Source organism: Branchiostoma belcheri, unplaced genomic scaffold, assembly GCF_001625305.1.
Source record: "Branchiostoma belcheri isolate BF01 breed outbred unplaced genomic scaffold, Haploidv18h27 scaffold63, whole genome shotgun sequence".
NCBI lineage: Eukaryota > Metazoa > Chordata > Leptocardii > Amphioxiformes > Branchiostomatidae > Branchiostoma > Branchiostoma belcheri.
Genome location: NW_017804276.1, coordinates 595,712 through 618,813, shown reverse-complemented (window position 1 = coordinate 618,813; position 23,102 = coordinate 595,712). Strand labels below are relative to the sequence as shown.

Genomic DNA, 23,102 nt, shown 5'->3' with positions numbered 1-23,102 from the left:
GAAACACTTAACATCTGGTGATGATCCCTCAAAAAAAGCCGGGTTATCCTTTTCATGCCCATGAGAGGAATACACCATTAAAACATATCATGTGTGCACATTGAAAAGAAGGCTTTAGAAAGCAAACGACCACATACCAAGTGTTCTCAGGAAATGCTATTATGTTCTGCAGCCCCTTCTGAGTCTAATCTACCGGTTGAAGCCGGCTGCTGAGCATGTCTCAAACGCTGACAGAAATGGATCAATTCCTGCACAGCCCTTATCTTCGCGATCTCCTGTCCAACCAACTTACCTACCAGTCTGGCAATCAATTTTGCTGTACTACAAAGGCTTCTCCATTTCCATGACGACGAGTGGTGGGGAGATAGGATCGTTTTTGGCGACCGGTATTCATAACTGGTTTCCCCGCGTATAGCCAACGCATGACAGCGGCATGTATTCAAACAGACAAATATAGATACGGCTGAGACAAGCCAGGGTACAGGAGGCCATTATTCCTCACTTCTTGGCTACGACACTGTCCAAAATAACATCAGTAAACTGTCCTTTATTTGAACTAAACAGGTACAGGCCAAGCTTTTTTTTGGAGGGGGTGAAATAGCTCTGTGCTTGTGGATGTTGGCATGTCTTTAGTTAGAAGTGTGGTGGGTATAGACAGAAGTCGGGGCTCAACATCTTTTTTCTTCATACAGGTAATTTTGTACCAGACAAATTTTACCTGCACTACTCAGACATACCTGCAGAGCTCTAATTTTACCTGCCGTGGATATACCCAGTACATGGACCAGTGTAGGTTAGGTGCAGGTTGACATCAGAAATACCTGCACAGCTCCAATTTTACCTGCACTAACCTGCATATACCCAGTACATGGACCAGTGTAGGTTAGGTGCAGGTTGACATCAGAAATACCTGCACAGCTCCAATTTTACCTGCACTAACCTGCATATACCCAGTACATGGACCAGTACAGGTAGACACTCCAATTTTACCTACACTAACCTGCATATACCCAGTACATGGACCAGTGCAGGTAGACATCAGAAATACCTGCATAGCTCAAATTTTACTAACCCGCAAATGAAGGTGGTAATTTGCGCCCTGGAAGTCTCTACAAAAATATTCTGTACCTGGTGCTCCTGATTGACTTGCAAAGGGAGCAGAGCAGCTCACTGCGTTGAAAGTCACCCATCACCCCGAAAGCTCTCTCTACAAGCTCTAATTGCCCGGCCTTTTGATGTTTCCCTTTAACAGGATTACATTAAGCCATGGTGGCATTTTAGGCCCATCTACATGGCCCAAATCACTTGTTCTTGGAACTGGGTACATCATTCTCTCAACAAATACCCATGACATGTCTCCACTCTGCCAGCTAACAATTTCATGATTCTGCCTTCCTACAAAAAATTGGCCTTTTCTTGACTGATCCAGCCAATAAGTTAGACGGATTGAAAAATATTAAAACAATTTTATTTCTTATCCATCATCAATAGGAAAAGAGATCAATCTTAATTTTGTCATTTATTCTGCCTGCTCTCCACAAAAATGACCTAAAAATGAATTTTTCACTACTTAAAATGAATGTTTTTTTGTGGTGAAGTTTGCAGCTAAAACAGTCATTGTGACACAAAAACGCATTTGCGTTGTCACGATTTCACTGTGAAAATAACACTACTGTCAAGATGTACAGTATCTGTATGTCATTTGCACACAGCCTAAAATATGCCCGTCAATATACATGTATGTCCATGTAATAGAGGTATGGAGGAAATGTATGCAGGCCAGCATTCAAAGATAGGCTCCACTGATGTCTCCTACCCTCAATTTAGATATAGCTCTGATAAGCCACCTGTCAAGTACTGTAAACGCATTGTACTTTCAAGGGGGGAGAGAAGTGGAGTTTTTCGTGGTGTTTGAATCTCACAGTTGCAACGACTCTGTAGTGCAACAGACACACAAGACAAATATTTATGGCGTCAGGCAACACCAATTTAATTGCTTGGTTAACGGATTTTTCTAGAAAAATAATGGAGAGGGGGGGGGGAAATAAAAATAAAAACAGGCCTAGGCATCCTATTATGGCCCAAAATGGTACGATAGGAGCCATGAAGCCAACACACCAGGCTGGTTCAAAATTTAAACAATGATTTTTGAACTTTTAATGATACCACTGCATTGAAAGATGAAATAACTGTAAACTAGGAAGAAAAGGACTGTTTTCAACTGTTCAGGGCAAAATATGAGCATTTTGCAGTTGATTCTTAATTTTTAATTTTTTTTTTTGCAAATCATAATAAAATGAAGTGGGCGAATCCGTTAACCAAGAAATTAAATTGGTGTGGCCTCATCATTAAATTTTCCCTTTAACAAGACACCACAAAAACTGTGAAAATAAAACCACCGCACAAATACAAATGTATCTACAGTGCTATCAATAGAACGAGTGACAGTGGCAGTCAAACCATACAGTATCCATAAAATGCGATAAGTTTTCTTGCAACCCGAAAAGAAGGCAGAATTTGAAGATGCAGAAGAGTGATCAGGGCTGGAAATACTGGGTGCATGTGCACCTTAGTGCACCTAAATTTGAAGCTGTGCACACAATTTTTTTTCTGTGGGTGCACCAGTGCACCCAAATATTTTCTTAGGTGTTCGTATGTAAAGAATAAAAAAGATGTTAAATGTATTAGTATACAGCGCATTCTTAACATCCAAGTGTCAGAAAAATAATGAAATTATTGTTGTAGTGATTTTCTTTAGAAATGAAACATGTTACTTATTTCATTTTATATGGTGCACCCAAAATATTTTTTGTGCAGCCAATTTTTTAGGTTGGGTGCACCAGTGCACCTACATGTATTCCCAAAAATGAATTTCGAGCCCTCGGGTGATAATTCGTACCTAAGTAGTAAAGGAGTTGGATCTCACCTGATTGTTGGTGAAGACTCGGAAGATGTGCAGGTCGGCATCAGGCGCGAAGCCTTGGCACTCCTTGGAACTAGCGATGACCCCGGCCACGAACGTCCCATGGCCCAAACCTACAGGAGGGGGCCAGATGTTTAGATATCAGTCAGATACAGGTGTGTCACCACTATCGCTTCATTTTCCAATGTAACATTTTCTGTAGCCCATCTTTTAAAATGGAGCAAAACAGAATAATTTCCACATATATGTAATATATAAAGCAGGTAGTGGTACCCTCACATCAGGCTGATATATAATATATTAATGTTTACCTTAGCATATGGTCTGCTCTGATAATTCCTACTCAAACACATTCATAAACATGGTAACAGGAGTCTAAATCCCTCCTGCTAAAAAATTACAGCATGATGTAAAAAAACGGTCTTGTCACTATGCAATGTACAGCTAAATGTATCATGAACACGAAACATGTATACTCCCATTAAATAAAGTGTACCTGCGACTTATAGAAACCAGAGGCTACAACAGCCCGACTACAACATTATGTCGGCAAATTTAACCTATTGAGTGCGAGAATAAAAACGACAAGCGACATGTAAACACGAGTCGGCTTTCCCGAGGACAACTTGTCACCTTGGGGAGCAGCTATGCAGACACTTCACAAGCCGGTCTACAGAAATCACACTAATTGGTCTGTACCATTTCAGGGGGCCCCAGGGCAATACCAAAAACCCCGGCTTGTGGTAACCTCAGATATTTGTATCAACAAGAGGCTAGTGGTAGCAACAGGAGGAGGAACTGTAGCTCTACTCTCGAAAAAAAGAGATCACTGGACTTAACCAAGCCGGGTTAATGGGCTTCCAGCCCTTACCTAGCTTTACTTTCCATTGGTCAAATGCCATGTCTGAAAATTATAATCCGTAAAAAGGAACTGTCCTGGTTTGTTTGTCTGCGGCTACGCGCCCCGACTGCTAATGCCTCCATCTCGGTAATGTTGGCGTATCAAAGTGGAGCCGGCCCGAATCGAGCTCTGTGCATGCACATAACAGCTTAGGGGAGTGAACAAAAGGTAATGCATTTACCTGGAGGATCGCCAACCGTGGAGGGCACAACCACAAGGGCTTCAGCACCAAGGAAAGCACCAATCCTGACAAAACAGTGCCACCCATGTTTTCCCAACAACCTGCACAACAAGGTGCTCGCTCAGACTACAAGAGAACCGGATAACGAATGGAGTGGAGTCCTCTGTACAGCTGAAATGCCGCCATGTGCAGTGACCTACACAACACCCTGTTGCACGGCTTCCCCAGTAATGAGGGTACATGCAGAGGAAGTGGTCATTAATATTCAGAACCTTCCCATTCGCTCACCCCGGGATGACTACATCACGTACATGTACACGTACCATCCTCACACACACATGCTCATGTACCAACCTCACACAGACTATAGGGGACAATCCATCACAGAACATACCGATAATGCACTCTCAAAATCCTTCCAATATCATTCATAAAGAATTACGGCTGCATCGTTTGTGTGCATGTAGCTCAAACAACAAAAAGTGACCCGGGTAACCGACAATAAAATGCTTCAGGGAAAAAACCTCAGTTGTAGAGACACACGCACAGGAAATTATGACTTCACGTAGATACGAATCTGTTCGAGTACAAATATAGCCCAACCATAATACATATGACAGACAAAATAAACATACGTGTATCCAAATGGTAACACAACATACAGAAAGGAGAAAAAGCTTTTACCAGGGATTCTGGGGGAGGCAGTCAGCCAGCTGACCTTTGACCCTTCCCCACTTCACAGCAGGCTTACCAGTGGGGTTCTCGTTCCCAGCGGGGCCGGCTAATCAGCACAACCAATCAACATGCAGGCCCGCCGCTCGCCCCGTGCTCGTATTACCTATGAACTCTGCTAAAAGGGTAATGGAGGCAGGAATCATACCGCACACAAACTTCAGGCTTTTAATAACATTGTCGACAGGCAGGCAGATTTTTTAACATCTGCGACTAGGACATTTGGGTCGGGTAATTTACGGAGGAGCTTCATTGGCGTAATGGGCTGAGAGGGGGGCTGAGTTAAAAGGGTGAGGAGACACCTTAATCCCAGGGTGTCTCGACGTATGCAAACACCTCAGAAGTGAGAGGTAGGACCAGCATCAGCTGTTATACAGCAAACACGTACAGCCGGGCATAATTGTCTGTGTCGGCGACTTAAATCTCCCGTACATCACCCGCGAGCTGTCACCATCGCGGTGTTTCATCTGATCCGGGACGGCGAGAAGTGCCGTGAATTCCTGCATAAACAGCGGCGCTGTACATCATGTGGTGGAGCGCCTGCCGGGTTTCTCCCCTCCAGGACGACAAAATCACCCTCCCCATCTCATGACGGATGGTGGCACAGTCCCCGGATTGTCATTACCGGCTTTTCCCTCACAACTTCGGGGGCACTGAAAGGCTCCGTTTCACACGCCGGCCCTAAAATACGGGGTTTGAGGGCGAAAACGATGTCTGATGGGCTGGGAGAGCTAATATTTGACACCGTTGGCAGGTTCCCTTCCCCTGACCTTCACAGCTGCGAGGAAAGATAAGCATGAGAGGCAAAAATGGTATGCAGAACATCGGGCGCGCCTGTCGCCATGCATTAGAATCATGGCTCCCCTACTTCCTGGGGATCCCACGCCACTCTTCATTGATTAAAGCCGTGGGAGACCGGCCGTCCGCTGACGAACGATTCAAAATAGCCAAGCAGAATTCGTCAAGTAAAGGTCTTCTTTATTGATTCTGATCCATATACACATACTGGCTTCGCCTTTTAGCCTAAGTTATAAAGTAAAGCAGGGAAGACAGTTTTCACTACCACATGACAACTAATAATAAGTAGTACATTTGTAACCGAGGATTCGTATACGATGTAGCTTTGAAATGATTATGACGGGACAATCATGTGATACGAGAAAGGCAGTATGTGTACAACTAGTATCACCCAATATCTACAGCAATTTTTAGCAGTTCATATCAAACTAGGGTAATGACAAATCTGTATTTTAACGTGATAAATGAAAGGAGATCTATTTGTTGGCGGCAAGCAGTTCTATACTGACTTGTTCCAAGCAATCTCTTTCTTGGGTCCCTCTTCACTTGTGATCATGCCATGAAATAATGCTAACAAAAATCATTACCAGTATCGTAATAATATGACATGAAAAAATAACATATAGATATGTTGCTTTATATATTTGTATGTTATTCATTATTCCTTCTTCACTTTTGAAAATGCCATGAAATACATGTAATGCTAACAAAAATCATTACCGGTATCATAATGATATAACACAAAAAAATAACATACAGATATATTGCTTTATATATTTGTATGTTATTTTATTGTGTACCATGCAATTTTGTGCAATGTATACTAGTAAGGGCCACAGGAAGCATTGACATTGTCTACTGTCTGAAGGTAGACCTTCAAGCTCACCTCCTTTGCATAATTTATGTGGAAATGCTTGAATAGCCTTCTGTCATTGAGTATACTTAATGCAAATGAGGATCTTATTTGCCGAATCAATGAGAAATATTTATGATTCATCAGTCAATAGGGTCAACATCATTTGAAAAAACTAGGAAGAGAAGGACTTTCTTCAACCGTTGGGGCCAAAATGTGTCTTTCATTGAGCATTTTGCAGTTGATTTAGAACCCCCCCAATTTTTTTTTTTTTGCAAATCAGAAAAAAAATGTTGTTTCTCAGATTTTTTAAGAAAAAATATGAAGCGACAGGGCAAAATTTTTTAAAAAGGCACCCCATGATAGCCTGAAATGTTACAATATGAGCCATGAAGTGAGCATAACAGGCTGGTTTATAATCAAAACAATAGATTTTGAACTTTTAATTAAACAAAATTGCACTGTTACATTGAAAAACTTTAACAACTAGGAAGAGAAGGACTTTCTTCAACCGTTGGGGCCAAAATGTGTCTTTCATTGAGCATTTTGCAGTTGATTTAGAACCAAAAAAAATATCTTTTTTTTTTTTGCAAATCAGAAAAAAAATGGACAGGGCGAATCCAACAATCAACAAATTAAATTGTTGTGGCCTAAATTTACTAGTGGACGGATGTGTCTATGTTATGTCTCGTGCCAGCTCACCAAGGTGACAGTTTCATCTCGGCTATTGCCTGATTGCGTCCTCCACTTGAACATGGACCTAATCAATAGGGTGATGCAAGCTGTACATCCAGGATTCAATTGGAACACCCTACTTTAATTGCCCTGTATAATAAAGACCACAACTGCTGACTAGGCATGAATGTAAATGAGAAAACTCAAGTTGAAGGACGTTAGCATTTCAAAAACAACAACAGGCGCCTAAGGCCACACCAATTTAATTTCTTGGTTAACGGATTCCCTCGCTTCATTTTTTTCTGATTTGTAAATAAAAATTAAAATTCAGAATCAACTGCAAAATGCTCATATTTTGCCCTGAACAGTTGAAAACAGTCCTTTTCGTCCTAGTTGTTACAGTTATTCCATCTTTCAATGCAGTGGTATCATTAAAAGTTCAAAATTCATTGAAAATTTTGAACCAGCCTGGTGTGTTGACTTCATGGCTCCTATCGTACCATTTTGGGCCATAATAGGATGCCTAGGCCTGTTTTTATTTTTTTCATTTTTTCGCCCGCCAGCTCCATTATTTTTCTAGAAAAATCTGTTAACCAAGAAATTAAATTGGTGTGGACTAAGGACAAGATTATAATGAGCTTCTGCTATTGTTCATTGATAATAATATATCATAATTGTGATAATGAATTTCTTAAATTGTTATCATCAATGTTTATAGAGAAGTTCACAACTTATTTGAATTGCTGACATAATCATAATTGTCATACTGGTTTCTAATGTGCCTGAACCATTGTTGTAATTTTTACTGTACATTTTTCGCTGAGTGGTTCAATGATTTTTGTATGTTATTTTCCTCTAGTGCTCGACATGATGTTCCATTGAACAAAATTGCGATGATGGAAAAAATTTCCAGCTAGCTAGAATATTAACTGTAATAAACTACATGTATAATACCTACATGTAACTCAGGTTTTTTTTCTAAACAGGGGAATAAGGGCGCTGCTCCCTCATGTAACCAGCTAGCTTTCAGATTGAACCCTAAGTAGCTACTTACATACAATGTAGTCTTTTTCAAAATGATCTTTTTCCAGTTAAGATGTAAAAACAATACAACAATGCATTCTAGCATAATTTACAAAATGTGTTACTCTTGTAAAAAAAAAATTCCCCCCTCGTTCGCTTCAGTCCCTTGCAATGCTTGTGATCTGCTCCTTCATGCTAAATTTTTCTAGAAAAACCTGTCTAATATTCCCCCCTTAGCTTTGAATTTCTAACCATTGAGTAACATCTACATTTTCCCAATACTCATGGAAATTTAAAAAATCTGACTGCTTCATCTGAGACCTAATTAACATGACTCCCCGTCTGAAAAAGGATCAACATTTCCCAATACTCATGCAAATTAACAAAACGTGAATGAGTCATTTGACGGATAATTCGCATCCAATCATTCCCCATTCTAACCTTTCAAAAGGATAAACATTTCCTCAATACGCATGAATTGATGAGACAACCTATTTACACACACAATGCATGACATTTTAACTGTACAAGATTGAGTTCTTCAATGTACTGAAACTCTGAGTGCAATTACCCTACTTGTAGGTTGACAAAAACCGTAGATGCCATCTTATCTGGGTCTAAATGGGTACAATCTGCTATCCAGGAGTTCTATTACCTTCTGGGTGCATTTACTCTGAGTCTGAGTCCCCCCCACCTTATGAGGGCCCACATATCAAAGAAAGTCATCCTGCTAATGTAGTCACCCTGCCCGGGAATGACTTGACAGCATTCTCCCTCCTTAACACCTTCCACGCACCGCCTGTTCAAACATGCCAAGATTGCATTCCTTCCCGACAATCCATCGATTTCTTGCCACAGACCAATTAGCAAAGTGATTCGACATCGGGATTACTCTTCATTTCCTCGCGTTCTGTCCTTTCCTGCGATTGGATGGCGGCGCGCAGTCCCGCTTGATGCGAAAGTTCGGTCCCGTTCCCAATTAGTCAGGCTGGCAGGCGTGCTGACATCTGACGTGCAGACGTTGAACAAAGCAAATTCAAGTGTTCATCAACCAGAGTTGTGTTTGCGCCAGGCTCAGTCTCTTTATATGCATGTGATTGCCAGATACCACTTAAGGCATGCCAACTTCTCTTATCGCTCGCCTAACGGTACCGTAATTTGCCTGTCATCTGTGCAGGGCCTGGGTATATAAGCAATTCCCCTTAATGCAACAGACAAGGGTCTAACAATTAACAGCAATCTGGAAAATTTTCAATTCATCTTCCTGGCCACATTTTGTTCACTCAGGAAAAATTCATTTTGTATCGAAAGCAAAATCATGAAGCCCAAATTTTGTAGAGATTATATGTTTTGGCTTACTGCCAGAATGTTTTATAAATTTCCCAGCTAGGGCTTTGGGACAACATCATAAAATAATATGATAAAAAGACATTGGGTGGCAAAATTTGGTTGATTCTATTAAACTTAGATTCAATGTTCCTCCTTCTTTACTGAGTAGAATAGACATGAGTTTCATCCCTTGCACCTTTTTTTTTTCAGCAACATGTGGCTTACATGTAGATCTACCACAGACTGAATAGCCTGTCATGCTTGACTTACATAGAAAAGTCTCAAACTGAGCGCTGAGTTAGCATCATGCTGTGCTTTGGAGATAATGGTCAGGGGTTCAATCCCCACTGGGGGACTTAACTGTTTAATCTCCCAACAACACACTCTATCCTCATTTGTTCCCGGTCACAGGCGACAAGTCGTCTGCTTTCGGTCACTTCGTACTTAATGCAGACTCGGCTGTGCCAGGGCCTATAGGCCACATCTGTCTACTTAAGGGCTCAGCGAGGACTTCAATCTAACTCTTCTAACGCTCCAGTACTCCGGAGGACTTTGTGTGAACGTCTAAGCCTGGTTCTTTGCGGAGGCTGACGTCAATCAACATTTGTGTGTGATGTATAGCCCTATTCATTCAGTTAAACAAGAACTTCCACATCAAATCCCAACGTGTCTCCTGGACTTCTAAACACGCACTCCCCTTCATTGAATTTCCAAAACTACAGTTATCCTCGCCGAGATGCCACAAAACCCTCGCGGGAAGCTGTCTGGAAAAGCAGAAACGTATCAAACTTTTCACCGCCGCCTGAATGTGAAGTCTGCGGCAAGAAATCCGTGGAAATCCTACGTTAACCTCTTCGGTGCTGGTCGAACGCACGCTAATAGACCTGTCGAAGAATGAGTGGCGACGGGAGTTGCCGATTCATCCCCAGGGTTACCCTTCCAAAACCACAAAATGACTTGGTCTGTCCGGGTTATGAATTGCCTAAATAAAGCGCATTCTTTCTAGACGCTGGACCTACTTGTCTACTCTCTCCTGATTACGCGGCCCATATTGGAGAGGGAATCCGACGACCATTAATCCACCAGAGGAAGACAGCTACATTTCATCGCATGTGAACCATTCAACTTGGGATAAAGCCAATGTATACATTTTCCTCCGGCAAGTTCTGACTATACAGGCAAGAAGTCAACTTTAACATCTTGCCGATGTTGGTTCGCAAAGGAACACTGATATAAGGAAAGGTTTTCAAATGAAGCTTCCTGTTGACAGTATTGATTGTTCCCCACAACATGGAGAAACAAGATTAAGGGATAAGCAATCTTATCAAGCCTTCTTTCCCTGGATAGATGGATGGGAGGAATTGGATCAAATTAACCGAGTCTCCACCATAAATCTTGAACTGTTACTGGGTTTATTCCAGATGATGCTTTGCAATAGAAATGGCTTCTAGAACTATTAGATATGCTTGAGGTTGACAGGTTTTTCCATGTCATCATTGGTAGTTTGGTCCAAATCTATCACTGTCCTAGTTCTGTCCACAAATGTCACTGTCTGTATACTGAATGCTGTTCACAACTGTCACTGCCCTTGGTACTGAATTCTGTACTTAGTACTGAATGCTGTTCACAACTGTCACTGCCCTTAGTACTGAATTCTGTACTTAGTACTGAATGCTGTTCACAACTATCACTGCCCTAAGTACTGAAATCTGTACTTAGTACTGAATGCTGTACTTAGTACTGAATGCTGTTCACAACTATCACTGCCCTAAGTACTGAAATCTGTACTTAGTACTGAATGCTGTTCACAACTGTCACTGCCCTTAGAACTGAATTCTGTACTTAGTACTGAATGCTGTCCATAACTGTCACTGCCCTTAGTACTGAATTTGTACTTAGTTCTGAACGCTGTTCACAACTGTCACTGCCCTTAGTACTGAATTCTGTACTTAATACTGAATGCTGTTCACTACTATTACTGTCCTTAGTACTGAATTCTGTACTTAGGTACTGAATGCTATTCATAACTATTACTGTCCTTAGTACTGAATTCTGTACTTAGTACTGAATGTTGTTCATAACTATTACTGTCCTTGGTACTGAATTTTGCCCTCAACTATCACTGTCCTATGTACTAAATGATGTCCACATACATGTATGTGACTGTTCATAGTACGGAATGCTTAATTTGCTACCGTAATGAAGACTACCCCAATACTTGGGAGTTGTCAGTTTTGAACATATTCAAGTCAGCATCCTATACAACAACAGAGACCACAGGCTAATGTAGGTAACACAACACCTTTCCCAGAGCACTAGATAAGATTTTTTTTTCAACCAATGATGCACAAATCTTTTTACAATATATCGGGCACACATACATGGCGTCAGACAAAGTAGAAATGTATGCATCAGGAGCATAAAATGTAACTTAAGGGGGATGCTTAAACCTACATGTACTCCCAGTTGGGACATGTTACATTAGCTTGTAGATAAAGCCCTCTTTGCAACTGTGATTTACCTTTCATGGTAACATTACAGGCAATCTGCCTTCAGGCAAATATTCCTGTTACCTCTGAATATTGCCGAGGTCTTCAAATGCTCTTTCATGCTTCCTTAAGACAAATTAAGTTTAGTCTGCAGCACAATAATGAAGCAATATCCTGGTAGCTCGCCTCTTTCTATTTCCTTTGTAATACTCGGCCTGTGGCAGCAACGAGAGCCGTAGTGGAAAAATTCTTCATCAAAACCTTCAAAGACTTATTTCTTAGTACCGGAACTGTTTTTGATGCTGAATGAAAGTCTTGCTACAAGTTATTATATCTTGGTCACTTCTGTTATGCCGTGATTGTGTAAACGAAGGCGTGGTGTGCGACACGCTGGGGGCATTTTTCTTTTCTCCTGAAACAGATCTTCACCATCACACACCATTCCTACCTGACCCCTGTTAAGAACTTCATCTTCTCAGAGATCTTTTCCTAAGAAGGGGATCTCAGAAAATGACTACAATACTTCATTGTCGGTAAATCTTTTCGTTGAATGTTCCTTTGGGAGCCCGCCCCCCCTCGCTATGTTATCTCATTGTTGGAGAGAGAGAGGTAGCAGTGGTGCCTGGAGTCCATCGCTATCAGCTTACTTACATCCCGGGGCTGAGCTAACTCCTTGCGGGAGGGCAATTAAGTGGTGTAGCCCGTGTTGGTAATCCCCCAGTCAGTCCTGCTGTACTTCTCGTCCACTTGTGACGCCGCAGGACACGCATGCGAGGCCGAGATAAGCTCTCTCTACGCACCAGTCAGGCATGGCTAGGTTCCTCTCCGCTCTAAAAGCGTGTTCCAGCAAAGGCTCCGAGTAGGAGGTAGGAGTAGTACCATAATGATTCTGTGTTCTAGCGTCTTTCTGTCAATTGATGAAATATCGCTGGTCAGGCCACACCAATTTAATATGATGTTTCTCTAAAATTTTTAGAAAAAATGTGAAGCGACAAGGCGAAACAAAAATAAAATTAAAAAACAGGCCAAAGCATCCCATGAAGGCCAGAAATGTTGAGATATGAGCCATGAAGTCAACATACCAGGCTGGTCAATAGAGTTTGAACTTTTAATGAAACGAAGTTGCATTGTTACATTGAAAAACTGTAACAACTAGGAAGAATTTTGCAAATCAGAAAAAAATGGACAGGGCAAATCCGAGAGCAATAAATTAAATTGGTGTGGCCTCATGACGGAAAAAAATTTTTGCCCAATCCATCACCTTGACAGACAAAAAATCTACGTGCTAAGATATAGAAAGAGATGTCAAATGTTAAAACTAAGCTTAGTCTGCCCCTCAATGCAGGAAATAGTGCTCCAGAGGTTCAAGGTTTCAACATTTTCTTGGGGGAGCATGCCACCGGCTCCCCTAGGATCGTTGCGCACTAAGCGTTTAACATGATGTTACGTCAATCAAACTATAGATGTCAGTAAAGTTTTTGAGGCTGCTAGAACAATGCACCAACAAGCAAGAAGTTTTAAAACTTACAAGGCAAACCCGCATTCAGATATTCCAGCCATGGCCAGTAAAACTGCAAGTCAGCTGACTTGGACCAAAACGACTCCTTCTAGCTACTTTATGAAGGTCTAATAATATACAGCAGTAGGAGAACCTCTCATAACCTTAACTGTGAATTATGGCACAAGACGACTGTAAAGTAAACTTGGCAGCACAACATAACTCAAGGTTTTCTAAGTACTGCCAGCAATCTACGATGTAAGTAATCGGCTTCTCAGCCCTCCCACAAGTCCATTCTGCTTTGGAAACACGCCAGTATCTTGGGGGGACAATCTAGCAGACCTACGCTGACCTTTCTACATTCAAAAGTTGGTGAAACATGGGTCCCCTCGGGCACTGAAGACATTTCCCGTCTCAATAAAACGTCCCAGACTCCGGCTTGAATGGGAAGAGTGCTGAAATGCTGTCAAGATGCCTTTAGACTGTGTGCATGATTGAAGGGATCGTCTTGTGAAGAGAGTGACGTATGATCCCGATTTCACTGATTCACGTCGACCTTCAAGTATATCTAAAAAGAAACATGTAACAAAGCCTCTCCCTAGAACACAGAATCACAGCATAAAAAGGTTCCACAAATAAATATTTCCCACAAACTACATGTATGTGTTTTCCTTTGAATCACAAGCCCTGTCACTCCTTAATGGTTACCGTTTATAGACGTCAACGTTTTCAGACGTAAATCTGGGTTGAAAAAGACGACAACTTCTCTACTGCTTTCAAAAGATCTACAGAAACAAAGTGCCTGGGGCAATGCTGATTTATATGTAGCATTTAACGGAGTGGATCTGATTGTGTCAGTGGATTAAAGGCAACGATAAATGAAGCCGTCACATGAAAAGCAACTTGCTTTTACGACAACTTGCCCAATACATCAGTGTCAAGATGGGAAATACATTATCAGTAGTTCTCTTTGCCTCCCCACAGTTGATAGTTACATTTGAAATGCAACAACATACATTGTAGATGCTGGGTTACAGGAAGTCTAATGCTGTGATAACAAAAACATGCAGAAGTAAACTTGAGTACCAACCAGTGTCCTAGCTAGTGTCTGTGTTTCCATCATTTGACTGAATTTTGCCACTCAAGGTTGACAAATAGTCTTTGACGGACAAAGATCAGCATGTATAGAGATATAGAAAGAGATGTCATTAAACTAAGCTTAGTCTACCGGTAAAATCTGCTGCTCAAAATGCAGGAAATTGTGCTTCAAAGGGTTAAGATGTCTAAATTTTGCCTGGGGGGAAGGCCTCCGGACATACGCAAGTTAGTGCAGGTAAAGTTGGAGCTGTGTAGGTATTTCTGATGTCTACCTGCACCTAACCTGCACTGGTCCATGTACTGGGTATATGCAGGTTAGTGCAGGTAAAATTGGAGCTGTGCAGGTATTTCTGATGTCTACCTGCACCTAACCTGCAGTTTTTATGATCCATACTTCCAATGTTCTGAGTGGTACAACTTTTGTAGAATTCGTCTGAAGCAGGTAATTTTCAACATGAACTTAATATGGTATGCAGAAAAAAGTATTTCCATCCCTGAAGATAAAAAAGGCATGGCCATTGGTGGAAGCTGTGAAAGCCTGCCGTGGGGACAGCTAGCGTAGGGAATGCCCATCAGGTCCACATCAATCAGACTGCACGGTCTGACATACCCATGATCTTTATTACCTCCTTCTTGTCCATTTTATTAGATCTTGGGATGAATTTGTATGGCCCTTGGCACTATCAATCCTTGACAGCCTCATCCTTTCACGGCAGTCTGCTTTGCTCCGAGAATGACCAATGAATTTGCAGGCAACTGCACAGCTCCAAGTTTACCTGCACTAACCTGCACACGCAGACCTTGCAACCCTCATCTGCCCAAGCAGATAGACTGAGAGAATCCATAAGCACAATCTGGCCACACCAATTTAATTTCTTGGTTAAGGGATTTTTCTAGAAAAATAATGGAGCGGGTGGGCCAAAAAAAAAATAGGCTTAGGCATCCTATTATGGCTCAAAATGGTACGATAGGAGCCATGAAGTCAAAACACCAAGCTGGTTCAAAATTTAAACAATGAATTCTGAAGTTTTTAATGATACTAGCCAGAGGCTATCATAAAGGGCTAGCCCTCACAACAAGAACATATATAAATAATTCGGAACAGGTAATCAAACCATTGCATTAAAAGATGGGATAACTGTAACAACTTGGAAGAAAAGGACTGTTTTCAACTGTTCAGGGCAAAATATGAGCATTTTGCAGTTGATTCTGAATTTTTTTTCATTGCAAATCAGAAAAAAATGAAGCGGGCAAATCCGTTAACCAAGAAATTAAATTGGTGCGGCCTCTGTAACAACTTACTGTGTTAAAATGTCTTCCATAAAATCTCTCAGGAAAATAAAACTGTTACAGTACTAGTCTCATTCCAGCGAGCACACATATCTGATCAAAAGAGACTGAAGACTGCGTACCAGTACAAGGCATGTACATGTTGTGTTTTGTACATGGGCTTATCCTATATAACATTTTTAATAAACACAACGTTAGAGACATATCTGTGACAAGATGAACCTTCCTCCCAACAGAACATGAATACTACATGCGGCAACTTTGTCAAACAATAGACCGTTGTGAGTTGTGGGACCCTGCAGAATTTCTGAAGTATGGAAGTGAGGCCACATCAATTGAATTTTTGGTTCTCAGATTTGCCTCTTCATTTTTTTCTGATTTGCAATAAAAAAAAAGTTCAACTCAAAAATGCTCATATTTTGCTCCCAACAGTTGAGAAAAGTCTCTTTCTTTCTATATGCTATATAATAGTTTTTCCATCTATCAATGCAGTGATTTGATTAAAAGTTCAAAATTCATTGTTTAACCCAGCCTTCTGCGTTGACTTCATGGCTCCTAATCGTAGTATTTGGGGCTATAATAGGATGCCCAGACCTGTTTTTATTTTTTTTTCCGCCCTGTTGTAATTTCTTCATAAAAAATCCGAGAACCAAAATATCAAATTGGTGTGGCCTGAACAGCATTTCCAATAAACTTGTGTGCTGAGCAGACATCGGTGCTGGTCCGGGGGCAGTGGGCCCATCTCGGACTGCTCGAGACGAGGCATGGCACCATAAATGCTTAACCGTCGAATCAATGGCGACACAAAATAGCCGCCCCTGGCAAAAGCTGCTTTTACCGCACCAATTACAGACTGTTCTGTACGTCTGGGAAGACGTGTCCCCCGGAAGGGTCTGTCTCAGGGAAACATCAACCATTCTGCCATGAGTCTTCAGACTGTCTACCTGGGTCCAGCCCAGAAAAGAACGAGAAACAGCCATGCCTTCAAATATCAGAGTTATCAACCAAGAATTGAGGTGTTCAAAAACTCGTATTTCCCCAGAACTACATGTATCGTAGACTGGAACTCGTTGCCACCAAGCACAGTTGGGGCATTATCGCTAGAAAGCTTTAAACAACTCCTGCAACTAAATGTGCAAAGATTGAGTGTAACAAGACTAGTCGTTCGGAGTGATATAGCTAGCTGCCGCTGCGCCGCGTGCCTGTAAAGCTGGTTTGTTACGCTGAAGGGTGGTTATACCGGCTATACTGATACAGATACATGAATTATAGATGCAGATCTCAGGAACCCTTTCCACTAGACGGCAATACATTGTATCTGAGAAACCATACTGCGACCGAAATCAGACTTGTCTATAAATTCTAATTGGAATGTGATGGAAGATGTAAAAAAAAAAAGGATGAACGAAAAGACAACAAAACACAAAAACATCACATTTTTTGTCGCTCAGTGGTCAGAGTTTCTACATATAGTGGAAAGGGGGTGTCTGATATACTACAATATACTTGCCTTGTATATGATGCTGGACTACTGTATCATTTTTTTAGAAATCAATAAAATCTACCATCTACGGTTTTTAGCAAATTTTCAATCCCAGTGCAAAATGCAAATGGTAGGTTGACTCTGAGGTTGATTTTATTTCTAATAATCTTACAATGTACTTCTATCCATGAATTCTATTTTTGATGACAAACAGCTACACACGTGTACGTAGTGCTGCATACCAGTTCACTGGATTTGGATCCGGACTTGTAAGAATGTTTAGGTTAAAGTCCAAAAAAACCTAAACGTCAAGAAGTCAAGACTTATTACCACAAAACCATTTCACATATCCCTTTTCTTTCCAAACCACCTAAAACCTTCCGTAGATTGCAAAATCTGTGCTGCAAAATGAAGAAAACATTGCCATCGAGCATCGTCAACTACCGCTCGCCATGTTATGTGGCAAAGTTTCACCCAGACAACATTGCAAGTTTGCCAACACGCAATTTTGTGTCTGCCATGGGTTTAGGTCCGGACTTGAACGTAAACCTCTGGACTTGAATCTGGACCTGAACCTAAAATTGGGTTTAGGTAATACGTATGCACCACTATCTACATGTATAGTACATGTATCCCTGCTTTCACCCCCCCCCCCAAAAAAAAATTGTACACCAAAACCTTGTGAAGGCAAATTTACCGTCGTTAAGGGTTTTCTCATTGGTCCAATTTGTGCGGTCCTTCAAGTTGCGGAAATGCGGGTGGTTCTCGCTCAGTCCCGTGTCGAACACTGCCACCTTGATGCCACTCCCTATTAAATAAAACATAAATCATAATTAGCTTGAAAACAGTTCAATTCTTTCACTATATGAACTATAATTATGAAGATTTTGTAATTATCAAAAATTGAACAAAACAAGAAATCTGAGGTTTCAAACTTTCCAGAAATGGTTTGTGCTCAACTAACTTACATGTCATGAATTACATCAAAGATGGGGGTTAAAATCATCTTTATTTCAATATACATGTATATACTCGTTGAAGTACACCTAGGCCAGCCCTTTATGTCATTAAGAGGAGGGCACAAGGTAAGTAAAATGTAACGAGTAACTGTGTGCATCGGACATTAAACTTTCGATTAAAATTGTTTTCTACACATACATTTCATTTAATATATGTATACTTACAAAAAATGTTTTATAGATCTTAAAGATTAAAAAAAAGAATCAAGCCTGTTGCATCAAATTTATCTTTTACAAGAGAATAGCCCTGAGGTACTTTCCCAACTCTGTGTTTCTAGCGCAGTATATGGCATAAGATGCACAAAGTGCGCACTTCCCCAGTCTACTTTAGCCATACAATTGCATGACGTAACATTCTCTGCTATCACCAGATTCCCTGTACATTACAGTTCTGCCTTTCCCTGCAAATGGTCCACTTTTTTCACGTGCCCCTTGTGTACAGCCCTAAGACTTTATTAGTATCAGTATAGCAGGGCTTGAAATACTTCTTTTCAGGTACGTGGAAAATTGCACATTGCCAAAAATGCAAAATTACATTTATGTCGATGAAGGTTAGACATCCAGGTAATAAGATATGCCAAAAAACAGTTACTCAAGCAACTGGATATGATTTTTCTGGTAGCATCCACTACCTTTCGTCAGTGACAATAAGAGACCACAGGAGAAAGGCAGGTTTATAAGCAAGAACTATTGATCGATAATTATGCAAGTAAGTGATGACAATTTTTTTTTGGAAGTCCCAAAGGAAACAAAACTTAGGCAAGTCAAGACAAGGATGATGCAAATGAGTCAAGAAGCTTCTGGGCTGGGAGTGCCACCGAGAGCTATTAAATATTATATACATAAACGAATATTACATGTAGCTGTCGGGGAGGGCCTTACCAGAGAAGCCCATGGCCCAGAGCAGGTCTGCCTGCAGCACGTTGGTGATCTGGCGCGGGACCGTACGCAGCAGGCGCCGGCTCGTGTGGCGGCCCGTGGAGTGCCAGAACGCCGCTCCCTGGAAAAACATACATCATTCTGTCAGCATAGTTCATCTGTGTTGGTAATAAGGCCACACCAATTTAACTTGTTGTTTCTCCGATTTTGTCAGGAAAAATATGAAGCGACAGGGAGAAAAAAAAATTAAAAAAAAACAGGCCAAGGCACTTCATGATAGCCGGAAATGTTACGATATGAGCCATGAAGTCAACATACCAGGCTGGTTTAGATTTTGAACTTTAAATGAAACAAAATTGCACTGTTACATTGAAAAAAGCATTTTGCAGATGTAGAACCCCAAAAAAATCTTTTTTTTTCCAGATCAGAAAAAAATTGACAGGGCAAATCCGAGAATCAATAAATTGAATTGGTATGGCCTTAATAACCAATCACTTCTGACTGTAAACTTGCGACAGTTACTGTTACAGTAACAGTTACATACAGGTTATTCACACAAGACTTTACTCCCTGGCATGTTTGATCAATTGCTGATGTCACGTATCCGTAAAGTCTCTGGTAAATATGGTCACGTGTCTGTAAATGTAACTCTCGCGAGTTTACGTTCACAAGTGATTGGTCATTCTTGGAGATCAAACTTCAAACATTTTACTACGGTAACCACACATCATCCTGATGTTAAAAAGGTGCGAGGGCATTAGCAAGTAAAGCTACGGTCACAACCCGCCATACGTGCTTCTGCGTGCTGTCCACGAGCAAAAACGTGGGCAAACGTAGGGCATCCATGCGTGGTGTGTACCACCTCCGTACAGAATCCTACGGACTTGGGAGCACGCAGACACGCCGTAGAACTTACAGTGCATGTAAAACTTTTTCTACGTGTGGTCTGCGGATTCACCACCCGTGCGTGCGAGTACGGGAGACGCGCGTGCCCCGTACGTGCCGTGCGGAAGAAGCACGTGTGAGTATGGCCTCCTTACGGTAAAGTTGCAATCGCACAGAGATCGTACGTTGTAAGCATGTACAACTCACCACTTGCGCAACGTACGATGCACGCAACCGCTCACGGCCAGACGTGGTGTGCAGACCACACTCTTACACCTTGCGCAACGTGCGAGTGACATGCGAGTGACGTGCCACTCCTTCCCCACGTTTTCAGAAAAAACGTAGCAGACGTAGCCTCCAAAAAAACATACAGAGAAAAAGCATGTAGGGCGAATTGTGACCAAGGCTTAACACGGGCTCAGCAGTAAACTGCCACATTCAAACATCGCAGGCAGAACAATAACACTACACTGCCAACAAGCTGCAGAAACCATACATTTGTACTTGTTCTGTTACATGTAAGTTAAACAAAATAATTAATAATTGTACATTCTCGTGAACAAGTTGTCTAGGTTAAAAGCAAGCAACTGCACTGAACAAATACATCAGATTCTGTAATTCCCAATTACATTGTGGGCATTAATGCATGAATCACATTAGCACGGTTGGTATCTTCCTAGTCATCTTTGATTGTGAAGGACTACCAAGACCATCTATTTCAAGTTGAAACATGGCCATTTTCCCAAGCACGAGGAAAAAACGTGCAATACTAAATAATAATAGTATCCAGTAGCCAAGCATCCATTTATTTCATGACATCAATAAGTGTTTATTCTTGCATTTGAAGCAACAATTTTCCTACAAGTGCTGGTCTAGCACAGCATATCTTATACGAAAATAGTATAATTTGCCAAATTGTACATGCTAGATATATTGTTATTGAAAAGATACGTGTATGCATGTTCTGCCCAAAATACTTTAATAGAGATGACTTTGCAGAACGTATACTAGTGGTTAGTAGTCCCAACTTTCAAGTCAACAAGTTTCATAAACACAAAACAACTGTGTGTCCTGACTTAATACCTTCTTTACTGTCACTTTATTCTTAGTTCTCTTCCCGAGAGCCCTGTCTGCTTTAGCCTTGGGTTTTATAAACTCAGGTAGCGGGCGTAGTGGCATCTTCCGTCTGGCTTGGCCCTTGCGGTTGAGGAGGACTTGGTCCAGAACTTTCTTCCTGGGCTGAAAGTTCCGGAAATAGCACCTTTTATAAATTGTGCAGGTGCAAGCGTAAGTAATCGACATGTATGTTCCGTATCCGACAATCTGTATCTGCATCAACATAGCCTAAGTAACAAACCAGCTTTGCAGACAAGAGGCATGGCAGCAGCTGGTTGTATTACGGGTGCACAGAACAACTTGTTGTAGCCTTTGTACATCTACATTGTACAGTAGCCATTGTTTAAAGCTTTAGTGATGATGCTCCTCCTACTGTACTTGGTGGTACTGTAGTAGGTTGAATGGGTTGTTGCGCATAAAAAACATTTATGTACCAATTTTCCCTGGTACATGTAGTTTACTATTAGTCTTCCCCTGTCTCAGAAACATCCTTTTTCAAACTAAGTCTTTCATGAAAGTACCCTAACTTTTAATAGCAGCAGAAAGCTGAAACAAATCTGATCATTTGTCTCCTAACCATTTGAGATGGTTCCGTTATTCCGATAAGTAACCGTACAGACTCCAGTCCTCGGAAAGGTTGGCGAGATAAAATCAGCTGTATGAAGGAGACGGCTCGGTAATGGGTCTTCACCGTCCCCCTTGAGAAGCGATGAAATGCTGCCACATATCATATCTGCCACATCTTACACCGCCTGGTCCTCTGCGGAGGCAGGCTACCATTAACGCACATCCAGGAACTTGCCGGCAGAGTGTGCCGACATCTTACGCCAAATCCTCGACAAATCTGCTGCCGTCCGCGTATGGTTCCAAATCCATTTGCTCACGATCAAGGGTTCCACAAAATGGCATCTTGTACATGTATGTACAGATCCCGATCTCGTTTACGACGCAGCATTTACCAGTGGAGATACAGACAGAATAAAGCTTTCTATAACCTGTGTTTTACTTGGGGAACCACACTAGCTTCGCTAATTGTCTTCGCTTATATCTATGGTCAGGTCATCAGTAAATCATAATGTACTGTCGCAACCAGGAGATCTGTTAACTCTGAAGAAAACTTTTCTTTCTTTTTCAGTATATTCTTTTTTACGATGTTGTTCATTCAATGCAGAAGATTTAGCGGGTAGTTTGGCATGTCTAGAGCAATGCCTGCCAAGTTACATATGATACGCTATTCCTCACCGTGCGCTATCGGTAGTACAGGCTTTTGGGGCTATCATTAGGAGGCTTTCAGTTGCTGTGAGCCAGGATATCTTCCTCCGGCAGAAAGCTCTTCCTCGGACGCTTCCTCTCACAGTTGTAGCGAACCAAATCAACCCTTTCCAACACTCCTCCCCCTGGCCACTTGTATACTGCTGAAGAATTGTATCTTCCCTCACTTCTCTCCCCAACGCTGTAATAAAAGTGGCTCAGTCCCTGCTGCTAGATTTATTTTATTACCCAGTTGCTGAGGGAGGGTGGTAGAATCATAAATGGTCCACCCTGAAGAGCGAACATCCCTCAGAAATAATGTAACCCTTGCAGGTTGTAACCTTCTTCAACGTTATTGAAACTGCATATCTCCTTACGGTTTGCTTCATTCTCGATCGCAGCGAAAAAAAGGAAGCAGCCGCACTAAATGTCATCCTTTCAAGAAGTATGTACGCTGCACCTCCTCCTTTTGGCTTTTGAACCTTAAATTACTTGTCACATGTTTGGAGACCTTAAGACATTTTTTTACATACATATAGCCAACGGCATTGAAAACTGAAAGAACTGCTAGCCGCATTAATCATGCTTTTACGCCCAGTAGCCATACACAGTGAATGAAATACTGTAGTACTTACATTATAACTCTAAATAGATGTGTGCATTTCGTGCACATGAGTCA

General features: G+C 41.4%; 1 protein-coding gene across 1 annotated transcript in view; it reads right to left on the bottom strand.

Annotated features, from left to right (window-relative positions):
* The window catches only part of LOC109483234 (membrane-bound transcription factor site-1 protease-like), a 62,247-nt gene extending 41,011 nt beyond the window's left edge, over positions 1-21,236 (bottom strand). Inside the window, exons 1-4 of the mRNA XM_019786215.1 lie at positions 21,140-21,236; positions 19,175-19,292; positions 17,971-18,081; positions 2,927-3,036 (exon numbers count right to left, since the gene is read on the bottom strand). Of these exons, the coding sequence (XP_019641774.1) occupies positions 2,927-3,036; positions 17,971-18,081; positions 19,175-19,292; positions 21,140-21,235 (435 nt within the window). The 5' untranslated portion in view covers position 21,236. The remainder of the gene's footprint in view (positions 1-2,926; positions 3,037-17,970; positions 18,082-19,174; positions 19,293-21,139) is intronic.
* Positions 21,237-23,102: the final 1,866 nt, after the last annotated feature.